This window comes from Adiantum capillus-veneris, chromosome 27, assembly GCF_014529385.1.
Source record: "Adiantum capillus-veneris isolate H3 chromosome 27, ASM1452938v2, whole genome shotgun sequence".
NCBI classification, from domain to species: domain Eukaryota; kingdom Viridiplantae; phylum Streptophyta; class Polypodiopsida; order Polypodiales; family Pteridaceae; genus Adiantum; species Adiantum capillus-veneris.
Window position 1 is genome coordinate 118908760 of NC_140957.1, and position 11792 is coordinate 118920551.

At 40.3% G+C, this 11792-nt stretch overlaps 1 protein-coding gene across 1 annotated transcript; it reads left to right on the forward strand.

The window, feature by feature from the left end:
- The first annotated feature begins 3248 nt into the window (after positions 1 to 3248).
- On the forward strand, positions 3249 to 3899 carry LOC147422643 (homeobox-leucine zipper protein HOX10-like). The gene is made up of 2 exons (XM_086503840.1): positions 3249 to 3553; positions 3674 to 3899. The coding sequence occupies exons 1-2, from the start codon at positions 3249 to 3251 to the stop codon at positions 3855 to 3857; spliced, it is 489 nt and encodes a 162-aa protein (XP_086359966.1). The 3' UTR covers positions 3858 to 3899.
- The last annotated feature ends 7893 nt before the right edge of the window (positions 3900 to 11792 follow it).

Consider the following 11792-nt stretch of genomic DNA (forward strand, 5'->3'; position numbering starts at 1 on the left):
TGCTTTGGGTCTGAGCTCTGTGGATTGGTTCACACTCTGGGCACTGGTAGCCATTTTGAGCTCCTATTCAACGATAGAATTGTGGGCTCCTTTGAAGTCAAAACATAAATCAAATAGGGATGCCCTCTAGCCCCCTTGCTATTTGCCATTGGCTCACAGCCTCCGATTACTATGCTCAAAGCTAGTGCTGCGACGAGAGGGGAGATCCAAGGGTTGAACTTGCTTAGCAACAACCAGCTCTTGGCAATATTATTTGTGAATGGCTCTTGTTCTTCTTGAAAGCTTTCCCCTAGGTGCCCAGGAAGGATCTAAAGATTGTGAAAGCATTTATCATTGCCTCAAGGTCGAAGTGCAATATTGAGAAGTCAAGGCTGATCTCTCTATATGAGAACAACTCTTTCGACCCATCTTTTTGGATAAGAGAGGTTGTCTTGAAAGGAAAAATCTTTCGCCATGTGGGAGCCCCCATGGGGGTTGACATAATGCACAGGCAAAGATTTTAGTGGGTTATGGAAAAGATAAGGTATAAAATGAGAAGGTGGGAGCATGTGTTCCTTCCCTTCCCAAGCCGGTTAAAGTGATCAATTACATTGCCTTCACTAGCTCGCTCCTCCGAATAGCCCAATGTAGCTGGAAAGTGTTCTTGAAACCGGTGAAAAGATTGACCTTATGGAAAAATTAACACCAAAGACCTAATGCCTTGGCAATGGGAAAAATGGGAGTCAGTTGCTAGACCAATGGAACACGGTGGTATAGTGATACTCAACTCTAATGTTCATGCTGAGGCATAGTGTGCCGGGTTTGTGTTCTCGATTCCAAAACAATACCTGGCATGGGCTATTATGGCCAAGGATATGATGGACCAAGTGAAGCTCTACTCTAAGGGTGGGCAGTGGAAAGGGATAGAGGTTCACCACAAACTCCTAGCCCCTTAGTGGTCTAGCTTGAGACGAGTGGCACAACAGACGAGGTGTTGTGTAAGTGCAACAGAGCAATGAAGGCATTGGAGTTGGGAGAGATAACCAGATACTTCCAAAACTCCATAACTTCATTGGTCCTCGTGGCTCTCTAAAGGTGCTGGCATACTATTGAACCCTTATTGGAGAGAGATTGCCAGAAAGGTGAATAAAAAAGGACTCCAATGATTGACCCACTTCTAGGACGTCAATAGCTAGAAATGGAAACCAATTGGTTTCCCAATTTCACCCTCAATGGCACTGGGAGATTGCTAGTTAATAGAGCTAGGGAAGGGTTGGAATTTCTTGATGCCTCTCTATGAATTGAGTTTTGAGTGGAAAGCTTGGTGATGGCCCCAGAGTAGCCATTTCCTCAAACCATATACCAAGGGGATATACCACGCTTTCATGCACAAGGCTGATTGGTCCGCCCCCCTCAACAAATGGCCGGAGGTTCGGTGGGTGGCGGTAGCACAAAACAATTGGAACCCACAATGGCCTGAGTTGATGAAGATCTTTCTGTGAAACACGTTATGGGGGGCCTTGCCGATAGGTGCCAAGATCCAAGCTTGAGGTATCGGCTCCGATAGGTGCTCAAGTTGCAAAACGGCTAGTGAGGACCTGTCTCACCTATTCAAGGAGTGCTCAGGGGTTAGATGCCTACTAAGGTAAGATTTGCATATGGATCCAAAGGACTTGGAAGATAGGGTTCTCCAAGAATGATTTGTTCATAGGAGAAAAAGGGATGAAAAGACAAGAACTTCTAATATGTACTCAAACTGTTAGATTCTACGTATTTAACCATGTTTGAAGGCCTACGGAGTGTTCGATAAGGACCTCTCTATAGCTAACTTCTTAGAGATTATCTGAGAAAGCATGGAAACGATTGTTGTGAATGAAAAAAGCAAGAATTCGGATGAGTGGAATAGGGTAGCTCTCACTATCAGGTCCACCTGCGATGAGTAAGGGCCATTAAATTATGTTTCACCTCGGTTTGAAGCTATGTAACTTCTTGATGTAACCTTCAATCCCTCAAGGCTCGTCTCGAGCTTGAGGTTGCTCTGTACATTTCTTTGTGGATTATCTAAGACATACACTCACTATTGTGAGTTTGGCAAAAAAAAAAAAAGTGTTCAAACGGGCCGGCGACAAAGGCAGGCCAGGAAGGGTGAGCAGAGAAGATGGCAGTGCCTGATTGGTGTGCCCTCAGATTTGAGCTTGGCGGTACTCCCTCTCGAAAGAGAAAACCTTGGTTTTGACGAAAGGGTAGTCCGTTTGAGGACTTAAATTACCCTTCCGCCTACTAAGCTCTTCTTGGTGGGCTAGCTACCACTCTCACCCGTTCACAGATTTCTTGCAAATTGAACCTAGCACTTTTGCAGTGTGTTTGATTTAGTTCAAACTCTCTAGACCCGAAACGCAGTTACACTGTTTGGTCTATTGTTATATTTTTACGTAGAGAGGGGGTATCATTTAAAGAATTTTAAAGAAAATGCACTATAATTTAGTGCAGATTAAAGAGTGTGTTATAATCATGAAAAATTACATATGGAAGATAATTTTAATCTTTAAATTACGATCCAAGTGATATAGTAGTTTTACATATAGCCAACATCCCAAGGGCAAAAATCTCTAATTTTAACCGAACTTGTGAAAAATTCCCTTCATGTTTTGAGAATAGGCGGTTAAAAGGTTATACATGAAAATGTTAGGACGTGCTACCACTCTCATCGTGCTATTAAAAGTCGGTGGTTCCTCCACTACTGCTGGCCCCGCTTCTCATCCATATTTTTACTTCGGCAGGAAAATAAATTCAAGCCTCCAGCCAATCAGAATGAAGTTAAACCACTACTAACCGTTTACAAAAACGAAAATTCTGTCGACCAAAACGGTAGAAACATAAATGCCATTCGTTGCCTTGGAACTTTGAAAGGCATATTTTGCCCCCCTTTGAATATTGATTTTCAACCTTTTTCCTGTTTTTTAGAATAAATTGGGCCTCGTTATTTACAGAAAATGAAAATGGAGGAACCTTTTTCTGTTCGAAAATATGATGATATTATTAACGGAGCAGTTGAGAAAAAATGCGGGAAAAAATAATTGAGCTTAGTTAAGTAATTGAGCTAGAAAATGAATCTTCGGTGGGTTTTAACTTTTTATATTAGATAAAAATAAAAAGAACACAGTTCTGAAAATGAGGGGCCGTATAAATAGAGGAAGGGAGCACGGGGTGTGTGTGTGCGAGAGTGCTTGAGAGAGAGAGAGAGAGAGAGAGAGAATATGTATGAGTTTATGGGTATGAGCAGCAGCAGTACTAACAGCGATGATTATCATGATAATGTTCACGTAGAGAGAAAGAGAGAGAATGTGCATGCAGATGATGATGGTGGCGAGTACAGGGTAGAGCTTGCTGGTGGAGCAGGAGCAGGAAGTGGAAGGTACGTGAGATATACACGCGAGCAGGTGCAAGCCTTGGAGAAGGTGTACTGTGACTGCCCCAAGCCCAGCCTAGTCCAAAGGCAGCAGCTCATCCGGGACTGCTCTCTCCTGCATAGCATCGATCCCAAGCAAATCAAAGTGTGGTTCCAGAACAGACGGTGAGAGAGAGAGAGAGAGAGAGAGAGAGAGCTTTTGTGTGCCCATATCTCCAAATGCATTTTGAGAGAGAGAGAGAGAGAGAGAGAGAGAGAGAGAGAGAATTTGTATGTCATCTGAAGGTGCCGAGAGAAGCAGCGCAAGGAGTGGACGCGGCTGCAGAGCTTGAACGGGAAGCTGACGGCCATCAACACGCTGCTGATGGAGGAGAATGTGCAGCTGCAGCAACACGTGGCGCACCTCCTCTCCCTCAACCACTCCCTCAGCCGCCAACTCGCTTCGTCCCCCACTTCCCCACCTTCATAACAACAGTCTCTCTCAATTTATTTATTACATATCCCCCATACAACATTGTTCAGCTCAATCTCGTCTGTTCATTTGTTCCCATAAGTCATGTTTGATCAAAAAAATATACTCTCTCACACACACAGGTCTTGGTTTAATTCAAGACTTATTGTGGATTGTTTTTTGAGTTTTCCTAGGACATGGAAGTTCTCCTCTCTCCTCTCCAAAGTCCAAACCAAAGAAAAAGCTTCTTCTCTTTAAAGTGCCTAGGTAGTGTCTAAATAGAGGTAGAAAGCTCTCTCTCTCTCTCTCTCTCTCTCTCTATAAATAAATAAATTATATATATATATTTTTTTTTCTTTTCTTTTCTTTTCTTTTTTTTTTCCTTAGCTTAGATCTATCCCCATTTATTTTAAATATGTGGCGGTTTAATTGCATCCACTCTACAACATTCTCGGCTAATAGATGGTCAAAGGTCACAATTCAAAAGCAAGCGTCAATGCTACGTTGTTCTTTTGTCCACCCTTGGTATGTTCTTATGTCCCAAGTTCCATGGGTCTTAGCTTACAATTGTGAATTAAAATATCAACAAAAGGTGGTTAACATCAAGAAGAAAAGGTGGTTAACATAGGAAGAAAAGAATATATTCCACTTTGATTATTAGAGTACAAATAATAAATAATAACTTGATTTTTGACAATGATCTCCCTTTGCAAATGCCATAAAAAGAAATTATGTATGGTTGCACTCAAATGGTAGACCACCATTAATTGTCTCTCTCTCTCTCTCTCTCTCTCTCTCTCTCTCTCTCTCTCTCTCTCGCATAGGCTCTAGTACACTTGACACACACACAAACACTCTCTCTTTCTCTCTCTCTCTCTCTCTCTCTCTCTCTCTCTCTCAAACAAGGCAAATGGACAATCTATCGAGACGGTAAAGCCATCATCCAGGAGTTTCGAAATCCCAAACCGGCTCCCCCCACAGCTGACTCCCCCTAGGTTTCTATTTTCTTCTCTCATCTTCCTATCGGACCCTCAGTCCTTAACTGATATGTATCGTCATCTTTCGCTTAATGTGCAACCGTTGTAATGTCCCCTTTTTGGTCCCATAGGTCATATTTGACCTCCGTGGACGATAATTCGGTCTATCTATCTATCTCTCTATACTCTTATAGGATATTTCTCTCTGTGTGTGTCTCTCTCACAATTTTACATAAAAAGGTGGATAAAAAGGCATATGCCTCTCCCCCCCCCTCTCTCTCTCTTCACAATTTTTACATAAAAAGGTGGATAAAAAGGCATCTGTCCTTTTTCTCATTGGCTGGACTTTTTTTTTAATGAGCACTAGACTCTCTCTCTCTCTCTCTCTCTCTCTCTCTCTCTCTCTCTCGGGGAGAGGGGTGCACTATATAATCATGTTAATGTATAGCGTGAGTTCAATAGGAGGGGTTTTTAAATGCAAAACTTTTAAGAAATTTAACAGAGATACATTAAAATAAGGATTTTTGTACTCAATTCTTAAAAAATTCATAAAACAAGGAGTCATTTTATTCATTCATACATGTTAAAAAATGGGTTTTTTTAATACCCCGTGAATGCATGTTATATAGGGGGTACTGAACTTTAATGAGCATTGAACTCTCTCTCTCTCTCTCTCTCTCTCTCTCTCTCTCTCTCTCTCTCACACACACACACACACACACACACACTCACACACACGTGTGGTGGACTCTCACCCTAGTGTGGTAAATTGGTTATCCCAACTCCCTCTTGAGTAATAGATCATGAGCTCAACATCGATTGAAAGCTCTTTTGAGGTACCTTGGGGTTGTTCCTATGACATTAAACACTTATCTTTTCTTCCCTCTTCTTCTTCTTCTTCTTTTTTGAGTCTTATTCTTCTTCTTCTTCTCTCTCTCATCCCATTTGAGTGCTTTGCAGATGTCGGCTATCGATCGGACCTCTCTCGAGCACCATGAATCTCTCATCATAGCAATCTCTACTTTCCCCTAGAATCTAAAAATGATAGTGTGTGCATTTTCTACTGGGAATGCGCATTAAAGCAAGCCCAAATTTTTTTATAAGTGGTTCTTTGTGTTTGTGTGTTTGTGTGTGTGTGTGTGTGTGTGTGTGTTTATTATTGAGTGTGTGTGTGTGTGTGCACGTGCTCGCCATCTCTCTCTCTCTCTCTCTCTCTCTCTCTCTCTCTCTCTCTCTCTCTCTCTCTCATGTGTACATACGCGTCGAGGTACGCATATAGGCACTTATTGAGGGTGTTTGCTTTTATCATGAGGTGCTTCAACCTTGACTCATTTAGGTTGGCTTTAGGTTACCATTTTCTAACTCACTCGTTCCACAGTTCCCTCTCTCTCTCTCTCTCTCTCTCTCTCTCTCTCTCTCTCTCTCTCTCTCTCTCTCCATGTTGTTGGGTTGCAAAGCTCATTAGCCGGAGCAAGTAGATTGCGATATGTGGTTGGGGGCTTTTGGAATTCTCTCCCCTTTCTATACAATATAGATTTAATGTAAGAGCCTTCAAATATAGTCAATTTACTTTTAATATTTCTCATGCATAGAGTTCCTAAGTTTTGGAAAATAAATAGACCAAGAGCAACGTGAGCATGAGCTTAAGTGGGGTGCAACAATAGTAGTACTAGACTTAGCGAAGGCACCCACCAGCTCCTCAAAATGGTGAGCGTCACAAGCAGCTCGAGGGAATCCCTATATTCCACGTACCCAAACTCTCGGGTAGAGATCTTCAATAATTGTAGTAGAAAACAATACACCAACAAGGCTATCCAAATGACGTAGCAAGTGTGGTGGGCCTTCTTAACTTGTGAAATCGGGCTCTTCTTCCAAGCTACAATTGCTGATGCTAGAGAGAGAACATCACCAAGCTTGTAGTTGCTCCTCATGCTTCATGTAACTACCATTGTGGAGATGCTCATAAATGAGATGGATGTTCAAAGAGCTGTTGTTGCGAGACTTAGCAGAGATTACATAGCAGAGCTCACTACTTTTTGTCTCAACCATCATTAGTATGAATCGTTCTTTTTGTGCCTATGGCTTTGTCGTTCGTGATTCCAACCTCCAATCAATATTTTATGCTAGTTGGTAGCGGCGGCACCTCTCTCTCTCTCTCTCTCTCTCTCTCTCTCTCTCTCTCTCTCTCTCTCTCTCTCTCTCTCTCTCTCTCTCTCTCTCTCTCTCTCTCTCTGTGTGTGTGTGTGCATGTGTGTGTGTCTCATGACTCCTCTGTTGTTGTTGTAGAGGACACAAGGTAGAGAAAGGAGCTCCTACCATGTGTCTGGGAGGAATTGAATCCCTTTCCCCTTTATATATAGTAGGGATTAACAAGGAAAATTTGCAAGGAGGCACACTCCTTTTACACTATAAATGCGTGCTTATCAAGTTAAGAAAGGAAATAGTTCAACAAAGATACTTGCATCCATCTCTCTACACCCTTGTTTGTCATTATTCGTAGCAACATTTATTTCCTATGAGCATTTATATGTTGTTAAAACCGAATGCAGACTATAGTGCTTTTGAGAAATTATTAGAAGATTCTAGTGCAATGACCATTCACAACATTTTGCAGAGTTGTTCACAATGCTGTAAAAGAGACATAGTCTATAGGGAATCGTAGGCGAAATTGCCAACAATAGGTAGAGAGAGAATATGCCACCATTGAGAGGGCAAGAAAGAAAGACTCCATGCAAAGGAAGCTATGTGTGTGTGTAGCAGTTCTAAATATATAAAATTATACGCAAACGAACACTAACTGTTCACAGACAACAATTCTAGAAAAGTACAGTGGCTTTGCACAGTAATTTATTTACAATTGAAAATAAATTATGTACAAGGTAATGAAGATAACAAAATACAGCTCAAGTATCCTTAAGCCCAAACTCTGGGAAATCTTGTATCACACTACGAGATCCACCATTTGTTAAGAACTGGACGTTTTAATCAAGGAAGGTAGCCCTCACCTGCACCCATAGCCACAAGAAAACAGTTCGTTAGCACGTGATTGTACGCAGGTGATGCTGGGCATCCCAGTTGTTATCCATGTCACCATAAAAAAAACATAGTTCTTACCTTTAAATATATGATTTAAAAAAATAAATAAAATGGTAAGAACGAAGATCCTTGGCTTCTCAACCAATCTGATACAGACGGTACCCAACCCCATAGAGCAGCCATAAATTCTGTTTTATTTTTTTCAAACAGCGTAATATTACCAATCTTAAAAAAATTTAAGTGGTAAAACAAATTTCCAGAACTTCATCCTTAACAAGATTATTCCATTTGAAAAAATACCCACTACCTTGTCTATCAACAACATTTGTAATAGAGCCTCATCTTCGGGACTTATTTTATAATCGGGCTGAGATATCCCCCAAAATAGTTTTAGTTTTAACCACTTATTACCTAGCGGAGATACCCCTTCTTTAGAGAAAAATCATAACATTATTCCCAAAGTTCCTTATTTTTATGTTATGTCATTCCTACTGCTGCCATATGCCAGCTAACAAATGTGTACTACAATATGTTGGACCACTTAGTCATAGTGAGCCAACTTAGACTCGGTCTGGAATTTTTTTTTTAACCAATCTCAGGTTATGCCCAACCAGAGGGAACTGTATGCCATGCTCAACATCATATCATGCATTCCTTCCTATCAGCTATGAGAAGTTAGGGTAGTAACACTGAAGTAATCTGTAAATTCAGAGTATCCTTTTAGTTAAATCCGAAAAAAACCTTTGCTATAAAAAACATCAGATTTAACTAGCCTGGATCCACTTAAGGTCACTATATGTTTTACCTTGTGGTATCGAGATCAAACTTACTAGTAAGATGTTAGGTAAGGCCAAGTGCCTATATACTTTAAATGAGAAAAAGAATCCAGCAGAAGAAGTTAAGAAGGATTTGAGAAGCCAAGGTTCGACCAAACTTCTGCTATCAGAAATCTGTTACCTCTTTGAACTAAGTGATAGGTTAATCAGAACCTACCTCTATGACAATGCTGAAAAAACCAGTTAAAACTTGCATTTTATTTAACCTTAGTCCGGTATGTGAAGTCAGCATCAAGGGCACCATACCCGAAGCCGGTACACAGAATAACCTTTTTAGCCGCTTCAGTACACTAGGCTACCGGAAAACAAAGTTGAGTTTTTTTATAAAAAAACTCATTTAATCTTATAGTCGGGTATGTGAAACCTATCATACCCTACTGTAAAGTAATATGCCTGGCCACTATTTCCAGAAAAAACAGTTTCGAATGACCTCTGAATCCTCTCAAGTAGTTTTTTTTTAAAAAAATAGGCACCAGATTTTAGTAAAAGATTCAATTCCGGGTAAGTCGTTTTTTCCGAAATTACCTCAGCAAAGTCACCAAACTAATCCAACCACTTGCAAATATCTCATTCTTTTCGTGTAAGACATGTTATTTTCAGATTTGCAGTACACCATTCATGAGTACATTACCCTTTTGAGTAACAATATTACCCGAGTCAACGTCACTATATACCCTTCATGTCCTTTATCCTCATTTTTATGCAGGCAAAGGATAAGACATACACCTGGCAATCTGCTTTTTTCCAAAAAAAATTATATAGGACATACAAAAAAACCAGTTAGACAGTCTCCCCTCTTTTTTAATTTTATTTCCATCAAACATTACTCAGTAGATACTGGTTTATTTTAACGCATTCTTCATGCCAAGAAGATCCATGTTTCGGAGCCAGTCTCCCAGTACTTTTACATAGCAAAAACACATCTTTAGTCGAAGCAAATTAAAACCCCATTCCATATACTTTTCTCCCTATGAATTTTTTTAAAGAACAGTCATTAGAGCAAGAAAAAGCCGTCTACCTACCTGGTTTTTTTTAAACAAAGTATCAGAATAAAAAAATCTTGTTAACCTAAAGATTAGGAGGTAATTCTTAGTTTAACTTGAGTCATCCACGCTTCTTCTCTTACCAGTAAGAGTCAGATTCCAGAGCTAGGTTGTTTATTTTATGAAAACAAACACCATCAGTCAAACGGATAACACATGCCAGACTCTAGAGATAATTTCAGCTTGTCACAAGAAAAAGGTCAGTATCCAACAGCAAATCAGAAAATATCCTTTAATTTATTCCAAGTTTCTTCATTCCAAAATTCGATACCTGTAATCTGAGTCTACTCAGTCTGAGGTCAGCTCATGTAAATAATTGTACTCCGACTCCTTAGTATTTACAGCAGACATAAGTTTCTGACATTATAAGCACACTATTTTTTGCTTATTTATTTTTTAGAACTTTGTGAATCTCTAGCTCTATGTAAAGACCACGAGACATACATCAACTAGTTGATCAAACCCAGCTTATCATTACATTTTCCACTGCAGTCCGCTCTATAAACATGCCTTTAGACATTCTCACGTCATTTTATTCCATATCCGACAGTGTCAGACTAAACCCCTCAAGAAACGATATAAAAAACCAGATTTTTCTTTCCCCATCCACTGATTTCACGGACCATACACATTAGTTAAAGCAAAACCATAACTTGCATTGATGACAAGGCAAGCCAATCGTATATATCTCCTCATACACCATTCACATGAAAGCTCAGTATCCGGAGATAATTTAACAAGTTTTTTCAAAGAAATTTCTAGAAAACAGTCTCAGCAAAGCTACATAGTGTATAAAGAAATTCCTTAGAGCAAGACAGAAAATTTCTGTTAACCTGAAGATTAGGAGACGATGACGCCTCCACACTTGCTTTCTCCGATTTTTTCGGCATGTTTGAGCCACAGCCACCAATAGATGAATACGTAAAGTTTTTGAAATAACACACGTAGGAAAATGATAACAGAGACGCAGCTATGTGAGTATGATAACTCACCTTAGAAGTCAAGTTTAAATAGTTGATGCTCCTCTGCAGCAGACGCGACAGTTGAGTTGGACCGGTTAAGCCCCCAATTGAGGACGTCAGTCCAGGCACGTACATCAATATCCCCCATAGCCTACGGCCCAGAGGTAGAATCCAGAGGTTTAGAAGGTAAGATTCCACAATATCAGCCCTACTACTCAAGAAAACATGGCGGGGAAGTCTGTCATCGCCGGCCTTTCCAAAAAACCCTACGCGGTGGCGTGCAGAGAATGCAAGAAGGACCATAAGCCACGCTTACAGAAATTTAAGGATTTGTACTGAGACCAAGTAATGTGAAGCCAAGTCGGACAGTCACCTCTACAATGGTATAGCATATATTCCCATACAAAGCCCGGTTTTTATTCACTAGACGTTATTAAATACGGTGTCGGGTATACACACCCCAGTAGGTATTTTTTATCTACTATCCTAGCATGACCTTAGAAGTAAGTGGTTTTCACCAATTTATTTGTAAAGCCTAGTCAGACAGACTTCATCACCCCAAGGTAACATTTAAATAGCAATGATTCCCATATTCATACCCAGGTCTCTAGACCCATATCTAGTAAGCTGTATCAGGTCTCGGGTATATAGTAGGTATTTATACATGCTATCCATTCCCTCTGCAAGGCTTCCACCCGCACCATAATGTGAAAAAAACTTTTAAAATGTGAGATACACCACCATATTAGGCACACTTTCCTAAAAAAGTTTTTTATTAGAGATGGTTGGACAAATATAAAACCCCAAGTATCGAGTATCATTCCCGAGTTTGGCATTCTTCATCTATTTTGCATCCTTGGTGTATTATGGCCTACTGCCATGACCAGGTTCTTTTCATAGCAACAGCACATCTCTTAATGTCAAATGAATCTATACGTCGAGCAACATTACTCCGTTATGAACAGCATCTATTCCCACAGCTAGGAACCTCTGTTTCTCAAACAAAGTGGTGGACATATCAGGATCGAGTGACCAGAGTGACAGTTTGGGGTCGTGAACATTTCAAAAATAATATCCGATTGGCGATGTTTACTAAAGC

Excerpts from the sequence above, each read along its gene's own strand:
- LOC147422643 (XM_086503840.1), top strand. The coding sequence starts at position 3,249 with ATGGGTATGAGCAGCAGCAGTACTAACAGCGATGATTATCATGATAAT. Across the intron at positions 3,554-3,673 it reads GTGTGGTTCCAGAACAGACG|GTGCCGAGAGAAGCAGCGCA; the intron begins GTGAGAGAGAGA and ends TGTCATCTGAAG.